Below are 23,326 nucleotides of genomic sequence, written 5' to 3' on the forward strand. Positions count from 1 at the left end.
AAATTTAATCCACTCCCTCTCCCTTAAATTGCCACATAACGTAACACGTTCGTGGGTTTAGAGCGATTGTGATCTGGACCTCTGGTGGGGATGGGGAGGAGACACTCACTCTGTCTGCCATATGCAGTGAGGTCACAAGGACCACTATGACTTTATCATCCCCTGGGACCCAAATTTACAAAGCACCCCTCCCACACAGTTGCTGGATGGGCCAACTTCTGGCCAGAGCTTTGAGCGTGAGTGTCCTGACCCTCCAGCTATGATGGGAGCCCAACCGGAGCAAGCTCAGAAGCCCAGCTTGCGGGTCCAGAACCTGTTTAAGAGGGTCAAGGCCTTCTTCACCAAAACTGGTCCCCCAGCCCCACCCCCAGCCCCCTCCCGGAACCTGGGCTGTACCCATGTATACGGGTACGTGTTTGGGCACCTGGGGGAAAGAGAACCGGAGCATCCCCCATCGCAGCAGGTGAGCTTGGGAACCACAGGCCCTGAAGAAACTGCAGCTGGAACTGCAGAGGGAGAAGGTCGCCCTGCCCACCCTCTCTGTATGGCCCACTCTCCTCCAAGCCGGCCTGGGTAGAATGCCACCTGGAAGCTGTGGGGACCAGGGCAAGCCTTGGACTGGAGCCGAGGGGGAGGGCAGGTTCTAGAGATGTGTCAGGAAAAGGACCTCCAGCCTGGATGAGTGTGGGTGGGAGCTGGGTCTGTCCTGCAGGTGCTGGACACAGGGGAGCAGCTGATGGTCCCCGTGGACGTCCTGGAAGTGGATAATGAGGGAGCCTTGTGGAAGTTCCTCCTCTCGGGAGCCATGGCTGGGGCAGTGTCTCGCACGGGCACGGCCCCTCTGGACCGTGCCAAGGTGTATATGCAGGTGTGTGGGGACCATGGCGCTGGGGACATTGGGGTGGGGATGGATGGGAGTGGAGCTGATGGAGTTCAGGGAGGGGGTGAGTATGTAAATCGGAAAGAGAGACAAGGGTGGGGTTGGGAGTGGAGTTGGAGTTAGAAGGGGGCAGGACTTCCCTGGCAGTCCGACAGCGGTTAGGAATCCATGCTCCCACTGCAGGAAGCACGGGTTTGATCCCTGGTCAGGGCTTCCCAGGTGGCGCTAGTGGTAAAGAACCCACCTGCCAATGCAGGAGACATAAAAGACGCGGGCTCAATCCCTGGGTTGGGAAGATCCCCTGGAGAAGGAAATGGCAACCTGCTTCAGTATTCTTGCCTGGAGAATCCCATGGACAGCTGGCGGGCTATAATCCATAGGGTTGCAAAGAGTTGGACATGACTGAAGTGACTTAGCAGGGAACGAAGGTCCCACATGCCCCCCAAAAAAAGATGGGGGCTGAATGGAGATGAGGTGAAGGGCTCCTCAGAGGGCTGACAGGGGCTCCATATTTCCAGGTCTACTCCTCCAAGAAGAATTTCATGAATCTGCTGGGAGGTCTCCGAAGCCTGATCCAGGAAGGGGGCATCCGTTCACTCTGGAGGGGCAATGGTATCAACGTGCTCAAGATTGCTCCAGAGTACGCCATCAAGTTCTCTGTCTTCGAACAGGTGGGTGGGGAGGGGATGGTCTGCTTTCCCCAGCCCCACCCTCAAGCTGTCACCTCTCCGAGTACCCACGACCCCCTAAAGCCCAGATGTTTATCCAAAACATACTTTTAAAAAAAGAATTTTAATGTACTTCTTTTTGGCTGTGCCGGGTCTTCGTTGCTGTGCTTGGGCTTTCTCTAGTAGTGGCAAGTGGAGGCTCCTCTTTGCTTTCTTTAGTTGTGGTGTGTAGACTGCTCATTTTAGTGGCTTCTCTTATCGCAGAGTAAGGGCTCTAGGGCTCTTGTTGCAGAGTGAGCCCCATCTAGGGTACGGGCTTCAGTAGTTGCGGCTCCCGGGCTCTCAAGCACAGGCTGAGTAGTTGTGGCGCCTGGGCTTAGTTGCCCCGAGGCATGCGGAATCTTCCCGCATCAGGGATCAAACCCCCATCTCCTGCATTGGCAGGCAGATTCTCTACCACTGAGCCACCAGAGAAGCTCGCAAGACATATTTTCATCCTCCAGGCCCCACACCTCTTCCCCTGGGTGAGTTTCAGGAAGGAAAGGAGGCTAGTTCTCACATTCATCTCTCCCATCCCAGTGTAAAAACTACTTCTGCGGAGTGCACGAGTCCCCACCCTTTCAGGAACGTCTCCTCGCTGGCTCTCTGGCTGTGGCCACTTCCCAGACGCTCATCAACCCCATGGAGGTAAGAGTATCTGCCCCATAGAAGATGAAACAAGATGATTGGGTGGCAGCTGCTATGGCTTCCTCCTTCCCTGCCCCCTCCTCCTCCTCTTTATGTAAGACACATATCAAAGTTGTATTCCAGATGGCTTACCCAGTCATCTCAACGCTATTTACTGAATGGGTCCTCTCTTCTCCATCACCAATGACCCAAGATGCCACCACTGTAATTTACTAAATTCCTATATGCCCACATGCTCAGTTGTTTCAGTCGTGTCTGACTCCTTGCAACCCCAAGGACTGTAGCCTGCCAGGCTCCTCTGTCCGTGGGAATTCTCCAGGCAGGAATACTTGGCGGGGGTAAGTCCCCCTCCAAGGAATCTTCTCGACCCAGGGATTGAACCTGCAGATCCTGCAGTGCAGGTGGATTCTTTGCTGCTGAGCCACTGGGGAAGCCCCAAATTCCTGTATACCTTGGTATATTTGTTTTGGTGGGGTTCGTTTGTTCTGTTTTGTTGCCATATCACCTGACACATGGGATCTTTAGTTCCCCCACCAGAGATGGAACCTGTGCCCCCTGCAGTAGAAGCCAGACCACTGGACCACCAGGGAAGTCCCTGGGTTTATTTCTGAACTTTTTCTTCTTGGGTTCAATCCCTGGGTCGCGAAGATCCCCTGGAGAAGGGAATAGCAACCCACTCCAGTATTCTTACCTGGAGAATCCCCATGGACAGAGAAGCCTGGTGGGCTACAGCCCATGGGGTTGCAGAGTTGGACATGACTGAGTGACTAACACTTTCACTGTTTCTTTTCTTGACACTCGGGTTCTCTTCATGCACTTCTAATTTTTTTTTTTTAATTTTAAATAATCTTCTAACTTTTTTTTAATGAGTAGGCTTTATTTTGTAGCACAGTTTTAGGTTTACAGGAAAATTAGGTAAAAAAGACAAGAGCATTCCCATATATATCTTGGCTTACATACGAAGTTTCCGCTATCAATAACAACTTGAATTTGGGTGGTACATTGGTTACAATTGATGAGCTAATATTGATACATTATTATTAACTAAAGCCAATGGTTGACATCAGGGTTCACCCTTGGTGTTGTGACTTGCTATGGGTTTTGGCAAACGAATGACACGTAGCCACCATAATAGCATCATGCAGAAAAATTCCACTGCCCTAAAAAGTCATTGTACTGCACTTATTCACCTCTCCCTCCTTCCTCCAGTCCCTAACAACCACTGATCATGTTACTGTCTATATGGTTTTGCCCCCTTTTTTTCTTTTGGCAGCACCCTGTGGCATATGTTCAACAAGGTATTGAATGCTCGCCCCCTACATTGGATTAGGGTCTTAACCATTGGACACCCAGGGAAGTCCCAGCCCAGTCTTTCATTTTTGAGGCTTGATATTATGTCTTATTTTTCTCTATCCCTTCTCTTATTGGTTTTCCAGGCTATTCTCCATTGATATTTTTCCTTTTAAAACATTAGAAGTAATCTGCCTTGTTCAGAAAACAAAATCACACATTGGTATTTGTTTTTTACTCATTTACTCTAAACTCAAGTGAGTTTAGAGATTATTGCCATCTGGTGGCTCAGACAGTGGCTCCTGCCTGCAATGCAGGAGATCCAAGTTTGATCCCTGGGTTGGGAAGATCCCCTGGAGGAAGGAATGGCAACCCACACCAGTATTCTTGCCTGGAGAATTTCATGGAAGAGGGGCCTGACAGACTACAGTCCATGGGGCTGCAGAGTCAGACATGACTGAGCAACGAAAATTTTCATTTTCACTTTCTATACAATATTGGGTCTACATATCCAAGAATACATCCATTTGGTCAAGTCTCTTTTGTTCCCTAAACAGTCTTTTAAAGCTTTCTTCACATAATTCTTGCCCTTGTCTGGTTGAGTTTCTTCGTGTTTTTGTTTTTGAAAATTAGTTGATTTACAATGTTGTGTTAATTTCTCCTGCATGGCAAGGTGATTCAGTCACATGTATGCAATTTTTAATAAATACATTAAAGAAAAAAATATATCTTTTCCATTAGGGTTAATTAAAGGATATGGAATAAAGTTCCCTGTGCTATACAGTAGAACCTTCTTTACCATTCTATATATAATAGTTTGCATCTGTGTTTTTATTTTGATTTTTACATAACAAATTACCACACTCAAGAGCTTTTAAAATGATACAGATTTATTATCTCATTGTTTCCGTGGGTCATGTCTGGGCACTGGCTAGTCGGGTCCTCAGTTCAGGGTTTGATCAGGCGGAAATCAAGGTGTCAGACAGTTGGGCTACCAATGAACCCATCTGAGGCTCGGGCGTCCTCTGCCAAGCTCCCTGGTTATTACCAGGATTGTTTCTTATGGTTGTAGGACTGACAGTCCTCAACTCCCAGAGGCTACCCACTGTTCCCTGCCCTGTGGTCCTCTCCATAACAGTTTGTTTGAGACCAACCCTAGGGAGCTGCCTGACAGTCTAACGGTTAGGATTCCACACTTCTTTCACTGCCACGGGCCTAAGTTCAGTCTCTGGTTGGGGAACTAACATCCTGTGAGCCGAGAAGCATGGCCAAGATATAAAACGCCAATCCAAAACTGTTTCTGAACCTTCAATCTCTTCTTCTGACTCTTTTAAAGGGCTCACCTGATTGAGTCAGGCCCACCCAGGATGATTTCTCTTGATTAACTTAAGTCAACTGGTGACACAGGAAGCTCACCTCTGTGATGGAGATGGGTGGGATGGGGGCAGGTGGGAGGGAGATCCAAGAGGGAGGGAATATATGTACATGTAAAGCTGATTCACTTCACTGTCCAGCAGGAACTAAGGCAACATTGTAAAGCAATTATATGCCAATTAAAAAACATCTAAAAAATAAAGTTAACTGGTTAGGGGCTTTATTATATCTGCAAAATCCCTCTGCCTTTGTGCTTTGTGTACCCTGATCCAAGAGAGTTACAGTCCATCACGCTCACAGGTGTAGACCATTTTCAAGGGCAAAGGGAGGCCATTAAACAAAGCATGTGTATAAGGGGGACCGGAACCATGGGGACCACCTTATTTTGCCTACCACAAACGGTGTGCTGTCTTTTCCACAACTGTTGAGTTGCCAACATTTTGATGTTGGGGCATTTCATAAAAACTCCAGTTTCTGGCTTCTTTGGGAAAACTGGCAGATCTGCCTACCTGGGGTCCAAGTAGAGGAAGTTTGGCTGGGTTAGGGCCGCTGCAGGCCCCACTCAGCTCACATCACTTCTCTCATCTTTTTTTTTTTTTTTTAGTTTTATTAATTTTCTTGGCTGTATCTCATATCACACAGGATCTTAGTTCCCCATGAGTGCATGTTAAGTCTCTTCAGTTGTGTCCGACTCTATGCGACCCCATGGATTGTAGTCCACCAGGCTCCTCTGTCCATGGGATTCTCCAGGCAAGAATACTGAAGCACGTTGCCATTTCCTTCTCCAGGGGATCTTCCTGACCCAGGGATTGAACCTGCATCTCTTATGTCTCCTGTGTTGGCAGCCGGGTTCTTTACCACTAGCGCCACCTGGGAAGCCCCCTTAAGTTCCCCAACCAGGAATCAAACCTGTGCCCCCTGCAGTGGAAGCATGGAGTCTTAACCACTGAACTGCCGACGAAATCCCTCCCTCACCCTTTGAGAGCACTTACGGGCCGAGGCAGCTGGGTTTGAAACCCAGCTGTGTGCATTCTTGAGCAGTTGCCTCCTGTGCTGGGGGGTCATTGAGGCTCAAATAAGCCGCCTTACTCTTCATCCTCCCCAGGTGCTGAAGACGCGGCTGACCCTGCGCCGGACTGGCCAGTACAAGGGGCTGCTGGACTGTGCCAGGCAGATCCTGGAGCAGGAGGGCACCCGCGCCCTTTACCGCGGGTACCTCCCCAACATGCTCGGCATCATCCCGTATGCCTGCACCGACCTGGCCGTCTATGAGGTGTGGGTCCCTCAGAGGGGGTGGCAGGGGCGGTGTGAATCCAGGCCCATGGAGAGCTTCCTCCTGGCCTTCTTCTCTCCTAGATGCTCAAGTGTCTTTGGCTGAAGTCAGGCAAGGACATGAAGGACCCTAGTGGCCTGGTCAGTCTATCGTCTGTGACACTGTCCACCACCTGTGGACAGATGGCCAGTTACCCGCTGACTTTGGTGCGCACCAGGATGCAAGCCCAAGGTCAGCCTGGCCCTTTCGGCAACCTTGCGTACCACCACCCCTTGCCTCTGCTCTCTGAACTTTCTCATCACCCCTCCAACACACACACAAACTGACTCCCAGACTCTCCATATCTGATCCTGGCCATCTTTGCTAACCCCTGAACCCACCCAAACTTACACTCACCACCAAACCTGATCCCAGTCCCTTCAAGTAACCCTACATATCACTAAAATGAACACCCAGCTCCCAAAGGACTCCCACAAACCTCCTTGAATGTGACTCAGGCCCCCATACTGACCTCAAGACATATAGTCCCCAAATGACCCCCCAACTTGTCCAAATCAGACTCAGGCCTCATCTGGCTCCAAAAGGCAAATGGTTCCTAAATTTTCGAAAACTGACATAGACATTCCCAAACTCATAACCACCTCCCCCAGTATCCCACAAATGGGCTCTCAAACTCCTAAACAAATCCTCAAATACCCAAACAGGTTCTTAGCTTACCACCTTGATCTTGAAAATGTCCCCAAACTACCCCTTAGCACACTGCAAAGCTCTAACAGATCTTTGTTGCTGTTCAGTCGCTGAGTCAGCTCAGTTGTGTCTGACTCTTTGTGACCCCATTGACTGCAGCCTGCCAGGCTTCCCTGTCCTTCACCATCTCCTGGAGTTTGCTCAAACTCATGTCTATTGAGTCGGTGATGCCAATCCAACCATCTCAGCCTCTGTTGCCTCCTTCTCCTCCTGCCCTCAATCTTTCCCAGCATCAAGGTCTTTTCCAATAAGTTGGTCAAAGTACTGGAGCTTCAGTTTAGCATCAGTCCTTCCAATGAATATTGAAGTTGCAATGTTTTCTAAGATGTTTCCTAAAACAAATCCTGAAAATTCCTCACTCTCTGTAAACTGACCAATTTCCTCTGAAAGGCTTCCAAGCTTCTTTTCCGCTAACACCCTAGACCCTCTGCTCCTTCAGTCCTCTGGGCTTCAGTCCCTACCTCCCAACATTCCAGCTCCCCACTCCCCACCCCTTGATGCCAAGTCATCTCTGGCCCAGGCCCTGAGCTTGCCTCTGTCCCCACAGACACTGTGGAGGGTTCGAACCCCACCATGTGTGGAGTCTTCCGGAGGATCCTGGCCCAGCAGGGCTGGCCAGGGCTATACCGAGGCATGACCCCCACATTACTGAAGGTGTTGCCTGCAGGCGGCATCAGCTACGTGGTGTATGAAGCCATGAAGAAGACCCTGGGAGTATAAGCAGTGAACTAGGCGACATACCCTGGGCAGAAATGGAGGGGAAGATCCAGTGTCCCCTGGCCCCAAAGGGCCTTCCAGGCTCGGGACCGAGGGCAGATTTGTCAGGAGAAGCAGGCTGGTTGCCTGGGTCAGAAAATTCCTGGTGCCTCCTCTCCTGGGTGCAGCCTGGGACTAGTCTGGACTCCAGTTTGGCTTGCTGCGACTTGTCCTGATTCCATGGCAAAAGGGTGAATGTGGAAACAATGAGGAATAAACAGATGGCTTCTGCTGGCCGTGTCTGAAATATCTGGGTTCAGGAGGGCAGCTGGGCATCTGGATACCTGGGTCCTGTGGGAGGCGGGGGGGGGGGGGGGGGGGGGGCGGGAGTAGCTTGGGCCTCTTAGTCTTGAACGGGAATTGGAAGCCTGTAAGTTGCCTGGGTCCAGAAAATAAACTGAGGGCCTAGATAAGAGCTTGGAGCTCGGATTCACTTGATCTTAGCCAAAAGGCCGAGAAGCGATTGGAGCTCGGATCAAAGGACCTTATGTGAAGCTGATGTAGGGTGTCGAATTAAGAGTCCTCGGTCCTGGGAGGAAATCTAGACCCTTGAGTTGGTAGGAGAGCCGGTTCCATGCGTTCTGGAAGAGAAGTAAAGACCCTAGATCCCTGGATGGAAAGAGGAGAGGGTATGAGAGGATCCCTGAGTTTCCTCTTGCTTTGGGGCCACCCCACCCCCGGAAGCACCCGTCTCCAAGGCCTCAAGCAGGCCACGTGCCTGGCTTACCCGGCCGGCCTCCGGGGACTCTAACCCAGACGTCAGGCCTGAATTCCTGCAGCCGGTGGCCAATGCCCACGTCGGCTGCCATTCAATCCGGTTCCGGCTAATCCCCTCCCGGCATCTGGTGGCTGGCTCCGCCCCAATGCAGCGGCGCTTCCTCTAGCTCCCACCAAAACGGGGCACCTCCATTTCCTTCATTGTCATTTGCCTAGGGTGAGGTCAGTCACCTTACACCCGCCCCCGCCACTCAGCCATTGGCTTAGACGACGGGACTAGAAAAGGATTCTGGTTAACGCTAAAGTAACTCAGTCCAAACGCAAGCGCATCACACCGACCTCGCCAGAGATTGGCTTAAATTAATTGCCAATCTCTGTAAAGACCGCCTTCCGTGTGTACCCATTGGCTTGCCTACACGACAATCTCACTGGACGCCCACCCAGCCCGTTCAAAGAAGTCTTTCGCCAGACTCCTCCTTCCTGTCCGCTTGACTCTTAGGAGCCGTCAATCCGGTTCAGAAGCCGCCCCGCGATTCTGGAACTCCCGCTTCATTGGGCCTTCGGCCTCTGTCGGTCGCCTCAGTTTGCCCGCCCAAAGCCGTCAGCCCGCAGCCCATTGCCTCCCAGAGCTGTCGATCTCGCGGTACCTCCCGCCCACTGCCTCTCGCGGCACTCCGATTGGCCGCTCGCCTCCAGAGCCTGTGATTGGTGTCCCGGGAAGGGCGACCACCTCCCACTGGCCCGGCGGCGCCGTCCGTCAAGCCGGAGGGGCGTCCCTCTCCGCCCCCCAACCCCCCCCCCCCCCCCGCATCGTCTTCCCAGCCGCTGGCTTCCCAGAGTGCTCCGCGGCCGTGTGGAGCGAGGCCTTGTTCCCGCGTTGAGCCGCCGCTGCCGCCGCCTCCTCCTCAGCTTCAGCCTCCGCGTCAGGCCCGGCCCCGCCGCGCCATGTCGGACTACAGCACGGGAGGACCCCCGCCCGGCCCGCCGCCACCCGCCGGCGGGGGCGGGGGGTCCGGAGGAGCCGGGGGCGCCGGGGGAGGCCCGCCACCGGGCCCGCCGGGCGCGGGGGACCGGGGCGGCGGCGGCCCCGGCGGCGGCGGCCCGGGCGGAGGGTCGGCCGGTGGCCCCTCGCAGCCACCCGGCGGGGGCGGCCCGGGAATCCGCAAGGACGCCTTCGCAGACGCCGTGCAGCGGGCCCGCCAGGTGAGGAGGCCGCGGGCCCGAGGGGCGCGCGGGCGGGCGGGGGAGGGGGCGGGGTCACGTGCGCGCGCGCGGGGTCGCAAGGGGGGGGCCGGGGCCGCCACGGGGTCACGTGGGGCGGTAGGCGGGGGCCGGGGCGTCCCCAGAAGCCTGGTGTGGGGCACTCCCCCTGGGGGTGACCCCCTACAGGGGGGAAGGGTCGTCTGGGAAGGGTCACCCAAAAGCGGCACCAGAGTGTGCAGGGTCCCCTGCAGCGCGGGGACTCACTTTGGGGTTCCCACCCTTTAGGACACTCTCTACTCCTAGAAGCAGGGGTTCCGCCTTCCCGGGAAGGTCTTTCTGTGCTCCCACCTCCCCATCAGGGCAAAGAGCTCTCTTTGCTCCCAACTTGGTCCCTTTTCTTCCTGGTCCCCAGGAAGGAGGGACTTCAGGGGGTTAGAAAAGTCCTTCCTCTTGAACCTGGAAAGTAAAAGAGGGGACCCTGTGGCTGCCAGGCAGTGGCTAAGCGTTTCGTTGAAATTGGGAGGGTAGGCCTAGGGACTGACTCTTTCTGATGCTTCAGGTCACTTGCAAGCACCCTATTTCTCTTCTGGGGAAAGAAGGGAAGGGTCCCACCGCTGTGTTCTAGGGCGTGATGACTACAGGGGAGTTTCACGTGCTGATGTGTGACCTCCCCGGCTGCCCCACGGCCTGAGGGGAAGAGGTCCATAGAAAGAGAGGACTTTGCCGCCCTTTCAAAAGGAAACTGACCTGGCTCAGGCCATTGAGCGCTTTCTCAGTTAGAATTGCCCCCAAAGCCTCCACCACAAGGAGGTCCCATTAGGGGAACGCCCTGTTCCCCTCCCAGTGTGGTCTGTGGCTTTCACCCTAGGCATGCGATAGAGTTCTTAGGTGCAGTTGATATGATTGACCCCTCACTCCCCCACCCTCCCTGGCTTAATTGAGAAGCAGCTAAAACAAGGGGAGGTGGTGCTCTGTGTTTGATTGGGATAAGACCCCATATGGGCATCCCAAGAGTTTAGGCTCCAAGTTTTTGGTTGAAGTTTTAGAGAGGTTAAAATATAGATCCTCAGCTCGTGGTTTGTGTCTCTTTGGAAAACTTGTAGTAATCCTACCACCATACTCTGGTTTTAAATTTATTGGGTTGGGGTTTATTCAGCGTTGTTTGTGTGTCCAAAATGTAACACGTGTTCCGAAAAGAGCGTTTAGTTTTGGTCTAGATGAGGGTTTCAGATGCCTTGAAGCAAACTTCCCTAAGATTTGTTCAACAAATGGAAAGATTTTGAGGGTGTGCTCTTGAGCATCCCAGAGGCCCAGGTGCTTGGGCAAGGAAGTGTCTAGAGGCTCTCCCTGGTGGAGGGCACCTGAACTTTTGCTCCTTTCATCCCTAGAACAAGTCAGTGTGGGTTACCCTCTGGCCATGAACAGTTTAGGCACAAATTTGATAGAGAAAGGGAGCTTCTTTGAAATTCCTGAATAACTGGAACTCTGAAGCCTTGGGTGGAAACTCCTAGAAATGTCTTAACCAACAGTGAAAGTCGCCCAATCGTGTCTGACTCTTTGCGACCCCATGGACTATACAGTCCATGGAATTCTCCAGGCCAGAATACTGGAGTGGGTAGCCGTTCCCTTCCCCAGGGGATCTTCCCAACCCTGGGATCGAACCCAGGTCTCCCACATTGCAGGCAGATTCTTTACCAGCTGAGCCATCAGGGAAGCCTTAACCAACAGGCTCGTCCCTAAATCCAGGGAATGCCACTCCCAGGCCAGACAGCAAGACCTGTTGGGTATTCATGAACCAAAGAGGTGAAAGGTTGACCTGAGCACTATGGAGGCTGGCTTTGAGTGTAATTCTTCTCTGCTCACAACTTCACTTCTAGATCGCAGCCAAGATTGGAGGCGACGCAGCTACCACAGTGAATAACAGCACTCCTGATTTTGGTTTTGGGGGCCAAAAGAGGCAGTTAGAAGATGGAGGTAACTACCTGCCTTGCTGGAAGGGCTGGGGGCAGAGAGTGAAGTGCCTTTGTTGGAATGTGTTTCAAAGTGGGGGGAGCCCGCTGCCATTTGGTGTTTTAAAACCTCAGCAATCCCAGCTTTGTTCATTCTTTTTGTCCGGGCTGCCGTCCTGAGATATCAGGTGGCTGAGAGGAGGGCAGATTGATTGTGACCAGGTCCAGGGCGTAAGTTTTCAAGATTGTTCCTCCTCTTCTGCTAAGCTAGGGTTCCCCTAAGGTCCCATGTCAGTGCGTTGTGGCTGACCCGGAGGCATGCAGCCTAAACTATCAACTCACTGATCAGCCTGACTTCCCCAAGGCAGATTTGGGCGTAAGCTGGAAGGACTGGGGTCACCATCATTTTCCCCCTGTTATAAAGGGCTCTTTATCCCTGAGTGCTGGTGGTGAGAGTAGGTCTCTTATTCTCCTGTCTTGTGTTTGATGTTGAGGATGGGGGGCAGGAGGCTTGTTTGCTAGGACATGTGGCACCAGCATCAGATTTGAGGCAGCTGTGGGTGGGTGGGCACTGCATCTGACATCCTCTTTCTTTTCACAGACCAACCAGAGAGCAAGAAGCTGGCTTCCCAGGGAGACTGTAAGTCCACTTGGTGACACCGGCAGAGGCCGCTTCAGGATCTTAAGAGGTTTTAGCAGAAAGTACTCTCCAGAGGGGAGCTGGAAGTATTGAGCAGACAGCACCTCTCCTTTATGGAGGCTCTTGGTGCCCCTCCAGGGCCCATGAGACCCCAGAGCCTGGATTGTGAGGCAGCCACCTCCAAGCATGGCTGTTGTGAGGTGGCTCCGTTGCGCTCGCTCAGGGAGGCTCAGAGGCATTGGGATGTAGCTTGTGGTCCCTTGCATGGCAGGAGTGCCCAGCACATGGTGTTTGGGGTCCCAGAGAGGAGCCGGGCCAATTTGTCCTTTGGGTTTTCTCTTTGCAGCCATGAGTTCTCAACTCGGACCCATTCATCCTCCCCCCAGGTAAGTGGTGGTTTGGAGAGCAAGTCGTTTCCTCCTTGTCTCTGGCCTTTCTTGCTGACTGGAGGGAGGGCTCTGTCTGGGTGCTGGGTTGTACAGGGCTTTGTCTTACTTTCTGGTCAACCAAGGAGAAGACTGAAAGGCAGAAGGAGCTTCGTTTGTCCTTCCTACTCGCTGTCTGTGGGGCCATAAGGAGCATAGGGCTGTGGCTGTTAGCTGTAATAGGGAAGGGGGTTCTCTGCACCCCTTTGCTTCCTTTGTTGGATGGGGATACTCCGAAGCCCTGCCGTCCTTTCTCCTGGAAAAGACTAGGGACTGGCCTTGACCTCTCACCTGCTTCTGCGGATTCTTCTTCCCTGAGAGCTGGGGTGGGGGTGTGTTCCTTTCCTACCTTTTTAGCCTAGAGCATTCTGTCTGAAGGACCATGTTCTTTTTTTTTTTTTTCTATTGGCTAAAATTTTGTGAAATGCAGTAAAAACAACTCACTAGAAGAATGAAATGAAAATTATACAAAACCGGTTTTTTAAGTTAGAATCTATAGGTATTGGATGACGCTGTCAGATTGCTGTGAAAGCGTCCCAGGTTCTCTTGCCCTGAGTTGGTGGGCAGCACTGGTCCAGGGGGTCACGCCACCCCAGGCTAAGCCTCTTGTGGCCCAGAGTGGGAAACGGAGGCCCCCAGAGGTTGGGTGGTCTGCTGTGGTGTGAGGGAGTCCCCATGCTCTAGTCAGAGTCTGCTTAGGCCTGTGGGGGCTTGGTCCCCATGTCGCAAGAAGCAGGACTTCTGGTTTTGAGGGTCTTTTTTCCAGGAGGCCTTCTGGCTCTTCCATCCCCTCTGCTGCTTCCTGACTTGAGGCTGACTCTCATTGTTTCTCTTTGTAGGACTTCAATGACAGAAGAGTACCGGGTCCCAGACGGCATGGTGGGACTAAGTGAGTGTGGGCCACTGTGACCCAGTGGGTGCCCATTAACCCCTGCCCTGTGTCCCCCCCGCAGGGCAGTCTCTCAGGAGAGCACCTGCCAACCCTGAGACCTGTGGTCTGAAGGAGCCAGTTATTTTTTTTTCTCTCATTACTTACAGTGGAGATAGATATTTGCATGTAGTTTCTTTTGTGGTTGGAAATCCCAAAGATGAGTCTGTTGGTATTTTTTTTTCTACTGATGCCTCCTCCCCCTACCCCTCTGACCCAGGCCCAGGCTCTGGGGCAGGTGCAGGAAAGGATGAGTGGAATGGGGAGTGATTCCCTGGACAACCCCCCAACCCAGCTCAGAGATCTGGTGAGGGGCACCAGAAGGGGCTGTGCAGAAGCATAAGAGGCCACAGGAGCACTGAAGGACCCTGTTGTGTTGTGTGATTTTTGTTTGTTTTTCGTTTTTGTTATTTTTTTCTTTTATTTTGAAGGAGCTGTTTTGTGTTTACTCTCTCATCCATCCTTTGGGCAGGGGGGCTCTCAGCGCCAGCCTCCCCCCGTCCATCTCTGCTCTTCTTTTTCTCCACCCAGTCATCGGCAGAGGAGGTGAACAGATTAACAAAATCCAGCAGGACTCAGGCTGCAAAGTCCAAATCTCTCCAGGTAGGGGCGCTAGAGCTAGATGAGGATGAGTGACTGTGCTGGGGCTCTTGGCGCTTTCTCTCATGATCCCCCGACAGCCGCGATGGGACGGAAGTGAAGTGGGCTGGTGTTACTGAGCATGCTGTGTGCCGCCTCAGCACAGCGCCTCAAGGTGTAGCTGCAACTCTTGTCTCCCTCTGCTTTCCATGAGCGGGGAGGGCTAGAATCCAGTACAGGGAGCCACACCCCAGATTTCCGCTCTGACTGTGTTGCCACCTGAGCTCCAACACCTGTGGGAAAGTGTGAGGCAGGGGCGCTCCTTAGGAAGGACAGCCTTGAGGTCAGGCCTGGTTTAAATCCAGTCCTGCCTGCGCCTTGGCAGGTACCTGATTTGCAGGGGTTTCTGAGTGCTCTCCCTGCCTGACATGTAGTTCATTGACTGGAAGGTGCTCACATGGATGGTGATGGAAGGGGCCCAGTTTGGGACCTTCTGGAATCTGCTTGTCCTTCCATATTATCTTTTCACTAAAAGTTTTGCCTCCTCTGCTGGGCTTAAAGTTTCTTGATCTTGGCCATGCATAGAGCACCCTCCCAAGTGTTTGGGGAGGTAAATTGATTTGTCAGGGTGCCGTACAGTGGCAGAAGTAGTTGTCGATTATTCCTGGAAGTCTCATCTCCATGGAAGGTCCTCCTGGTTGTCTGCCCAAGGCATTGACTCAAGAAAGCACTGACCCTCTCTCCTCTCCTCTCCTCTCCTCTCCAGACAGCGGTGGCCTACCTGAACGCAGTGTGTCTTTGACAGGAGCCCCGGAGTCTGTACAGTAAGTCTCTGGCTGGGCCTGTCATCATGACAGAGTGGGTGGGCAAAGCCCACCTGTGAAGTTGAGGGTGACTCCCACACCATGTTCCTCATGCCCTGCCTGCTCTGGGGGGCTGCTTAACATAGTCTCCTGAGATCTGGGGAACCTGGCCCAGAATAGCCCCAGCCCTGGGGATGGGCCCTCTGTCAGGCCTGTGGGTTGGAACCCCCTTTTCTGGGACCGGGGCTGAGGCTTCAGGCAAGCATTGAGAGAGCACCTGTTCTTTCACTTTCCAGGAAAGCGAAGATGATGCTGGACGACATTGTCTCCCGGGGCCGTGGGGGGCCCCCAGGCCAGTTCCATGACAATGCCAATGGGGGCCAGAACGGCACAGTGCAGGAAATCATGATCCCCGCGGGCAAGGCCGGCCTGGTCATTGGCAAAGGCGGGGAGACCATCAAGCAGCTGCAGGTGAGGGTGAAGGCTCCTCCCATCCCGTCCCAGGACAGCCTCCTTCCCGCAGCTGTGCCTGTGCATGCCACTAGCTCCCCCCGCAGCCCACCCCACCGAGCCAGAGCCCTTCGTCCTTTTGGACCAGGCATGACCCCCTCTCTGCCCCGCCCCGCCCCGCCCCCGCGCCCCCCCCCCCCCCCCCCACGACCCAGGAAGTCCTTGGAGTGCTCAGCACTGACGTCACCTTGGTTATACAGGAACGGGCTGGAGTGAAGATGATTTTAATCCAGGATGGCTCCCAGAACACAAATGTGGACAAACCACTGCGGATCATCGGAGACCCTTACAAAGTGCAGGTGGGCGCCCCAGGGCCGAGGGGGTGGTTCTGGGGAGCAGAGAGAGGGCAGTGGATAGGCTGGAGATTTGGATGCAAGTGGATAGATTTTCTAGAGCACTGGCTCTGAAGTCAGCCCTGGACTCATTCTCTGTTGAGCTCCCTCCCAGCCGTCTGTGCATGAGCAGGTGGCTTCCACTGGCCTCAGTCCAGAAAGCTGGGGTGCTCACCATGCCCGCCTCTTAGGGCAGTGGGTAAAGATCCAGGCAGCCTTGCATTGGCCCTTAGCTCTGGCCTGTGACCCTGGGGCATGCAGCGGGATAGCAGTGTTCGTGCGAGCACCACACTTTGTATGTTCGCAGCAAGCCTGCGAGATGGTGATGGACATCCTGCGGGAGCGTGACCAGGGCGGCTTCGGGGACCGGAACGAGTATGGGTCCCGGATCGGTGGGGGCATCGATGTGAGTCCGGGCCTCTTGGGTGGATGGAGCGGCAGGGGTGGTGGCTGGCTTGCGGGCAGCAGGGGGACTGCAGACAGTGACAAAGCCCAGCTGATCCTCCTTTGTCCTGCCCGCCTTCAGGTGCCAGTGCCCAGGCATTCTGTGGGTGTGGTAATTGGCCGGAGTGGGGAGATGATCAAGAAGATCCAGAATGACGCTGGTGTTCGGATACAGTTTAAACAAGGTCAGGGGCCAGCTGGGCTCTGCTAAGAGTCACTCTTGGGGGTCCAAGATGGGCAGCTTGGCACTGGGGTTAGCGTCTGCAGTGCCTCGTTACTCCTAGACCAGCAGGACGCGCCTTGTCCCCCTCTGGGGCAGCCCCGTAAGAAAGTGAATGACAGGCAGGCTTCCCGAGGTGAAGAGGAGTGTGTTTTCCTCTCCTGCCAAGCTGTCCTCTCCCTCTCCCCTCTCAAGGGCTCTCCTGACAGGCCACCTGGGCCCCTGGGTGATATCAGCTCTGAGGCCCCAGCCGTGGGCGTGTGCCCAGTCCAGTGGTTTTTGGGGAGGACGGACTGCCCTTGCTTTTTGAGAGATTTGTTGTCAGTTCTAGGTTCTGCCAGGCGCGTCTGCTAGTTCTGGGGGCACCAAGTGCGGGAGGGATCCTCACTTGCTCCTGAACACGTGAAAGGCAGCCAGCGGCATTTAGACGTGTTCCAGACGGGGCTCGGCGTTGGGGGTTCGGAGTTGTGCATCTCTTATAACTGTTTTTTGGCTCTCCTGTGCTGCCTCAGACGACGGGACGGGTCCTGAGAAGATAGCGCACATCATGGGACCCCCAGACCGGTGTGAGCACGCGGCGCGGATTATCAACGACCTCCTCCAAAGCCTCAGGGTGAGTGATGTCGGGTGTGCTGAGTGGGCGGGCTCAAGTGGGAGGGCAGGCTGGCTGCCTGCATTAACCATCCTATCTCTTCTCTGCCCTGCAGAGCGGTCCCCCAGGCCCTCCAGGGGGTCCTGGCATGCCCCCAGGAGGCCGAGGTCGAGGTAGGGGCCAAGGCAACTGGGGCCCTCCAGGCGGGGAGATGACCTTCTCCATCCCCACCCACAAGTGCGGGCTGGTCATCGGCCGAGGTGAGTGGCCCCTCCACAGGCCCCACCCCTCCCCTCGCTTTCCTCCTGCCCTCCGCTCACTGCCCATGGCTCCTGCAGGCGGCGAGAACGTGAAAGCCATAAACCAGCAGACAGGCGCCTTTGTAGAGATATCTCGGCAGCTGCCACCCAACGGAGACCCCAACTTCAAGCTCTTCATCATCCGGGGCTCGCCCCAGCAGATCGACCATGCCAAGCAGCTCATTGAGGAGAAGATCGAGGTGGGCTCAGCTCAGGAGGGGTTCTGGGCACCTGGGCCCAGCTCCTCCTCCTGTTCCACTGATCTCGTCCACTTCTCCTCCCTCCAGGGTCCCCTCTGCCCAGTTGGACCAGGCCCTGGGGGACCAGGCCCTGCCGGCCCCATGGGGCCCTTCAACCCTGGGCCCTTCAATCAGGGCCCACCTGGGGCTCCCCCTCAGTGAGTATTCCCGCGGACTCCTAGGATGTGGGGGGTCACAGTGTTGGCAAGGAGGCCAGCAGGCCCTGTGTCCGTGTTCCTCACCACCGAGAAGGCCATTCCACCTTGCAGAGGTGCCAAACACAACCCTGGCCAACCCGTTGTTTTAGAGACACCATTTTTAAAAGATGCTGTGGGTGTTAGCCCTAGTCTTCACTCCACACGTAGATCCTGTAATCCTGTGTGGTGTAGTGGGGGATTGTCACATTCTTGAGTCCACATGGCCTGTGTCCCTCGCATCAGTCGTCTAATGCCTTTCCCTGGGCCAGGAATCTGCAGTTCCACATAAGGGGTGCTCTGGGCCCCCTTCCAGGCTATGGCCGTCCTCTGCAAGGACCCTGGGTTAACCTGGCTCATGTGTCCCTCGTTTTCACCCTCAGTGCTGGAGGCCCCCCTCCTCACCAGTACCCACCCCAGGGCTGGGGCAACACCTACCCTCAGTGGCAGCCGCCTGCTCCTCATGACCCGAGTGAGTATAAGGATCTGAGCAGGGCAGTGGGGAGGGGCCGGTTACTTGGCCACTGCTTAGCCCGCACGCCCTCTGCCTGCAGATAAAGCCGCTGCTGCCGCCGCTGACCCCAACGCCGCCTGGGCCGCCTACTACTCACACTACTACCAGCAGCCCCCAGGCCCCGTGCCTGGCCCGGCCCCGGCCCCCGCGGCCCCGCCCACCCAGGGCGAGCCCCCGCAGCCTCCACCTGCTGGCCAGTCGGACTACACCAAGGCCTGGGAAGAGTATTACAAAAAGATCGGTGAGTGCCTGGGCCGCCGCGGGAGCTCCAGTCAGCTAGGGAGGGGTGGGCAAGAGGGTGGCCACATCCCCACCTGTCCTCTGACCTCGGGGCCTGCCCCCACAGGCCAGCAGCCCCAGCAGCCTGGAGCGCCCCCGCAGCAGGACTACACGAAGGCCTGGGAAGAGTACTACAAGAAGCAGGGTGAGCCGGCGGGCCACAGGGGTGGGACCAGGCGTGCCGGCATCCTGGTCTGCTCACCCACCCTCTGCTCCCCCACAGCTCAAGTGGCCACCGGAGGGGGTCCAGGAGCACCCCCAGGTTCCCAGCCAGACTACAGTGCCGCCTGGGCTGAATATTACAGACAGCAAGCCGCTTACTACGGACAGACTCCAGGTCCCGGCGGCCCCCAGCCTCCGCCCACACAGCAGGGACAGCAGCAGGCAAGTGGGAATTGCCACCCTCCTCCTCCTCCTTTCTCCTTCCAACCCCCGGCCACCGTCCATCCTGCCTTAGTGGGTAGCGCCGGAAACCCCTTCCCCTGCGGGGTGTGTCCTTGATGCCTGCAGCGGGGGCCGTGTGGCCAGAGGTCTCCGGGAGCCCCCACGAGCTGGGGGAAGTGTGCGCTGGGTCCAGAGGTTAAAGAAGAGGCCTCTCCGCCGGCCCGCTTGTTCCTGTGTAACGCTGTCGTGATGCTGGGGGAGAGCGCGCAGCAGATAAAAGGAGGAACTGTTGAACTGGTGGGTAGTCCTGGGGGTGGGGGGCAGGCCATCCGCTCAGCCGGAGGTCGCCATCCCGGCTGCTGACTCGCTCACTCACAATCTGGCCACTTGGGAAGAAAACGGATATTTTTGCCCCTCTCTGCATTACTCTCATGGTTTTTGTTCTTTTGACTCTTTTATTTTTAAACCCACGATCTCTCCCCGCGTGTCCAAGTGACTGTGTGTGCTGCCAGCTGCCCCGTGGGGCCCGGCCACAGCTCTGGGGGCCGGGGGCGGCGCCAAGGGGCCCGGCCGCAGGGCCCGCCCGCCACGCCCAGGCTCGGCCTCTGCTCTCGCACCTGCGCCCGCCTCGTGTCCCGGTCTTGTCTGTGAAGTGGGCATGACGATCGCTGCCACCTTCCAACCTACCTCACAGGGGTGTTGTGGGGACACCGTGATCTCTGGTTGTCATGTCGTGATGCGCCGGGAGCTGCCCGCCCGCCCGCCTTCCTGAAGACACAGGGCACCCCTCTCCCCGCCCCCCCAGCCCTGAGCGCTTCTCTCTTGCTCTCTCGCTCTCTCTGTGCGGCCCCTGCTTCTCCTTCCTGTGTCACTCTCCTCCATCTCAGAGCCAGTCTGACTGCAGCCAGTCCCAGAGCACTGACTAGACAGCTACAAACACATCCTTCCAGCCTGCGCTTGCCACAGGCTCGGGAGAGGGGCTTCCTGGCCCCCTCCTTGCCACTTATCCCCAGTCTCCCGCCCCGTCCCCCTCCCCGCCCCGTAGTGACCAATTCCTATCTCTTCCCTCTCCGCAGGCTCAATGAATCGAATGAATGTGAACTTCTTCATCTGTGAAAATCTTTTATTATTTTTTTTCCATTTTGTTCTGTTTGGGGGCTTTTTTTTCGTTTGTTTTTTTTCCGTTTGTTTGTCGAGAGAGCGATGGCTGCCAAGGCGGGTGCCGGGGGAGCCCTCCCTGTGAGTGGCTTGGGGGTCGTGGCACGGGCAGTGCCAGGCTCTCGCTCTCTCGCTCATTCTGTGTGTCTCATATGCTTTTTTTCTTTCAAAATTGGGATCCTTCATCTTGAGCCAGCCAGAGAAGATAGCGAGAACTAAATCTCTGCAAAAAAAAAAAAAAAAAATTAAAAACTAAAAAGCAAAACAAAACTTATAAAATTATATATATATATAAAAAAATCTCTATCATCCCCCACCCCATCCCAGCCTTCCTGAAACTGCCTCTTTCAGGAAAAAGCAATTCATTCACTCCCTGCGACCACCCTTGGCCCTTTTCATGTTTTTAAAATAAACTTTTAAAAAAGGAAACAAAGTCACTCTTGCAATTTCTTTTTAGTTAGAGTTGGAACATTCCTTGGACCAGGTTTTGACGTTTAGGAAAGCCCATCCTCCTCCCTGTGCCAGGCAGCCCCTCCCTCAGCCTGTCTGCTCCTCCTTCGCTCCTCTTCGCCCAGCTCCGCTCCCCTCTCCTCCCCCCGCTGCCGCTGCCCCCCACCCCCCGCCCCCAGGACTGGTCTGTTGTGTTTCATCTGTTCAAGAGGACATGGAAACTGAAAACAATTGAGAACAAAACAAACAAAAAATTGTATGGCAGTTTTTACTTTTTATCGCTCGTTTTTAACTTCACAAATAAATGGTAACAAAACCTCCCCAAGTCTGCCGGGTGCCGTCTCTCTCTCTGTCTCTCTCTCTCTCTCTCTCCCCCCCCCCCACCTCCCCCCCCATAGAGTTTTGAAGCAGATGTTTGTTCTTTATAGATGTTGTAAAAGCCTGATAATGGTGATTGGAAATTATAAGCTTTGTGTTGTATTGGGTTTTTTCCTTTATTTTTTTTATTTTAAAAAAAGAACAATTCTAAGAGACGATAGTTTTCTGCAGGCGCATTGTGCTTTCCTAACTCTCACCCCCCCCCCCCCCCCATTTTTTGGTTAAATAAAGTGCTTTTTGTCTAAAACTGCGTGCCGGCCGCAGTTGTGTTTCTAGAGGAAACAAGTTGAAGAGGAACAAGGCTTGGCCAATGAGAGTCGGGTTGGGGCCCCAAAAAACTTTGCCTGAAGTCTGGTCTTGCAGGAAGGGAGAAGCAGGCAGAGCCCCAGCAGTCCAGTTCCCCACCCCTTCATCCCCAGCATTTGTCCCACTGGGAACTTGGGGAGCAGGGCACTCAGGAGGGTCCCTGGGGACAGGTGTTCCCATGGATACAGCCTGCCGCTGCTGGAACAAACCCACACAGTGCTTTATGTGATCCGGTCCTCACTGTGGCCTGTTTGGCTGGCGAGCCCTGAGGTGGAAACCTGGCCTGTCCAAGGGAGGGACATCTGTCCCAAGGGTTGGCAGCCTCAGGATGAGGATGGGAGATGGGAGAGCAGTCGTTGAGGACCTCTTGAGCTGTCTGGCCCAGGGCCGGTCATCCAGAGGCGTACTTTGCTGGGAGAGTTCTGGGAGGTATGGTCAAATTCCAGCAGGGAAAATCAGCTGTCATGGTGTGGGGCTGTTCGCGGCCCTCGTGACCTCCCACGCAAGGCTTCTTAGGGACCTACCCCTGTGGGAGTGCCCCCAGTCAGCCATTTGTGGGCCCAGGAAAGGGGGAGGGCTGTCACCCTGGGGTCACATGGAGCCTCAGTTTAGGTTGGAACCCAAGACTCCCCTCACCAGCATCTCACCTCAGGCAGTGTACCCGCTCTGACCTCTGGGATGAGGGGGAAGTGGGGCCCCTAGCCCTCTCCCGACTCACTGCAGGCTTTCGATGACAGAGCAGCACTTGGCAAAAATGTTTTCTGGAACTTTGGCCAAGGTGTAGACAAGGGGTAGCAGAGGTGGTCAGTTCAGAGTAGAGCGAGGTCATGGCCCCCACACCTCTCCCTCACACACACCAGGGGAGAGCAGGTTCCCCTTCCAGTTGCTAGAGCAGGACTGACAGGTGCAGCCCCAGGGCCACACGGATGAGGGGAGGGGAAATGGTTAGAAAGGCCACGCGTTACCGCTGGGCGCTCGCTCGGCCGCACAGACTGCACGGGGGCGCTGTCCCCTGGAACAGCCCACGGGATGGGGGATGTGCCAGGCTGGCTCACCGCCTTCCCACCCCACCCATGATGCTCCAGGCTCCTTCCTCTCACTCTCGATTTTACCCTTGGTTGTGGGAGGGGACCAGGAATGACACCAAAGTTCTCTTAGCTCCATAGCAATGTATAGTAACTGCATGGGTCACTTTAAGAATTAAGAGATCCATACTTTGGAGAACTTCCCTGATGATCCAGTGGTTAAGAATCCGCCTTCCCAAAAAAAAAAAAAAAAAAAAAAAATCCACCTTCCAATGCAGGAGACACAGTTTCAATCCCTGGTCTGGGAACTAAGATCTCACAAGCCATAATGCAACTAAGCCCGCACGCCACAACTTCCGAGTCCGAGCTCTGCAACAAGAGAAGTCCACGTGCCACAAGTAGAGAAAGCCTGTGTACCGCAATGAAGACCCAGCACAGCCAAAAATTCAAACTGAAACAAAGATAGTCCTACTTCCTACGCCTTGAGGACCCATGGCTGCATTGGAGCTGAGCTGTGGTTGGCTGGTTGTCATGATCCTAAATTTTGTAACATCCCACGGAGAAGAAAATGGCAACCCACTCCAGTATTCTTGCCTAGAGAACCCCATGGACAGAGGAGCCTGGTGGGCTACAGTCTATGGGGTGGCAAAGAGTTGGACACAAATGAGCAACTAAATTACCTCCACCATGTTCTAAAAACACTCAATGGTGTGGTTTTGGAGCCAGTCATTCTGTTCAGACCTTCAGCATCATCTCTCGGAATCCACGCAGCTGCACCCGTTCTGCCTAATGGAAGAGATGGAACCCCCCAGTGTATGTGCTTGGGGAAACTCAGGCAGGCCCAGAGAGGTCTGGGACCTAGGTAACAGTGTAACACCTGCTCTGTTTCAGCTGGACTTGGTCCCTTTGCGGGGGCTGGATTGGAGTGGGGGGATGGTACTTAACATTTCGGAGCAGGTTCTTTTGCTGGTAGAAGGTCAGGACAGGTCCATACAGGGTGTAGTACGTCTCCAGGTGCTAGCGGAGGGCTGCCTCACAGTCATCTGTCCAGTGTTCCATGTGGTCCTGGCTTAGGGCTCTCTG

At 54.8% G+C, this 23,326-nt stretch overlaps 2 protein-coding genes and 1 long non-coding RNA gene across 5 annotated transcripts; 2 read left to right on the top strand and 1 right to left on the bottom strand.

The window, feature by feature from the left end:
• Nucleotides 1-262: 262 nt before the first annotated feature.
• On the top strand, nt 263-7,642 carry SLC25A41 (solute carrier family 25 member 41). Its single transcript, XM_061150568.1, has 7 exons — nt 263-463; nt 713-868; nt 1,399-1,551; nt 2,128-2,235; nt 6,005-6,172; nt 6,256-6,403; nt 7,467-7,642. Exons 1-7 carry the CDS (start codon nt 263-265, stop codon nt 7,637-7,639), a joined length of 1,107 nt encoding a protein of 368 aa, XP_061006551.1. The 3' UTR covers nt 7,640-7,642.
• Nucleotides 3,115-8,781, bottom strand: LOC133062054 (uncharacterized). Of its 2 annotated transcripts, XR_009694097.1 has the most exons (4): nt 8,403-8,781; nt 8,160-8,284; nt 7,661-7,847; nt 3,115-6,344 (listed from the first exon to the last, which is right to left on the bottom strand). It is a non-coding gene; the product is annotated as an uncharacterized LOC133062054 (long non-coding RNA). The 2 variants fall into 2 exon arrangements; XR_009694098.1 differs by having other exon boundaries at nt 8,160-8,781.
• A 462-nt stretch (nt 8,782-9,243) lies between these two features.
• KHSRP (KH-type splicing regulatory protein) lies at nt 9,244-20,854 on the top strand. Of its 2 annotated transcripts, XM_061150571.1 has the most exons (20): nt 9,244-9,595; nt 11,473-11,569; nt 12,146-12,184; nt 12,531-12,570; nt 13,449-13,498; nt 14,069-14,140; nt 14,883-14,940; nt 15,216-15,390; nt 15,630-15,728; nt 16,069-16,167; nt 16,288-16,390; nt 16,938-17,038; nt 17,133-17,277; nt 17,356-17,516; nt 17,604-17,713; nt 18,133-18,221; nt 18,304-18,504; nt 18,610-18,687; nt 18,766-18,926; nt 20,003-20,854. In XM_061150571.1, the coding sequence occupies exons 1-20, from the start codon at nt 9,338-9,340 to the stop codon at nt 20,009-20,011; spliced, it is 2,145 nt and encodes a 714-aa protein (XP_061006554.1). In that variant the 5' UTR covers nt 9,244-9,337; the 3' UTR covers nt 20,012-20,854. The 2 variants fall into 2 exon arrangements, with proteins under 2 accessions (XP_061006554.1, XP_061006553.1); XM_061150570.1 differs by having other exon boundaries at nt 18,766-20,854.
• The last annotated feature ends 2,472 nt before the right edge of the window (nt 20,855-23,326 follow it).

This window comes from Dama dama, chromosome 9 (genome assembly GCF_033118175.1).
Source record: "Dama dama isolate Ldn47 chromosome 9, ASM3311817v1, whole genome shotgun sequence".
NCBI classification, from domain to species: domain Eukaryota; kingdom Metazoa; phylum Chordata; class Mammalia; order Artiodactyla; family Cervidae; genus Dama; species Dama dama.

What these genes read in the sequence shown, in the direction of transcription:
- SLC25A41 (XM_061150568.1), top strand. Translation starts at nt 263, where the DNA reads ATGGGAGCCCAACCGGAGCAAGCTCAGAAGCCCAGCTTGCGGGTCCAG. An exon ending in AGCATCCCCCATCGCAGCAG is followed by an intron (nt 464 to 712) that starts GTGAGCTTGGGA and finishes TCTGTCCTGCAG; the next exon opens with GTGCTGGACACAGGGGAGCA. An exon ending in CGCTCATCAACCCCATGGAG is followed by an intron (nt 2,236 to 6,004) that starts GTAAGAGTATCT and finishes CATCCTCCCCAG; the next exon opens with GTGCTGAAGACGCGGCTGAC.
- KHSRP (XM_061150570.1), top strand. Translation starts at nt 9,338, where the DNA reads ATGTCGGACTACAGCACGGGAGGACCCCCGCCCGGCCCGCCGCCACCC. An exon ending in GGATCGGTGGGGGCATCGAT is followed by an intron (nt 16,168 to 16,287) that starts GTGAGTCCGGGC and finishes GCCCGCCTTCAG; the next exon opens with GTGCCAGTGCCCAGGCATTC. An exon ending in CGGGCTGGTCATCGGCCGAG is followed by an intron (nt 17,278 to 17,355) that starts GTGAGTGGCCCC and finishes TGGCTCCTGCAG; the next exon opens with GCGGCGAGAACGTGAAAGCC.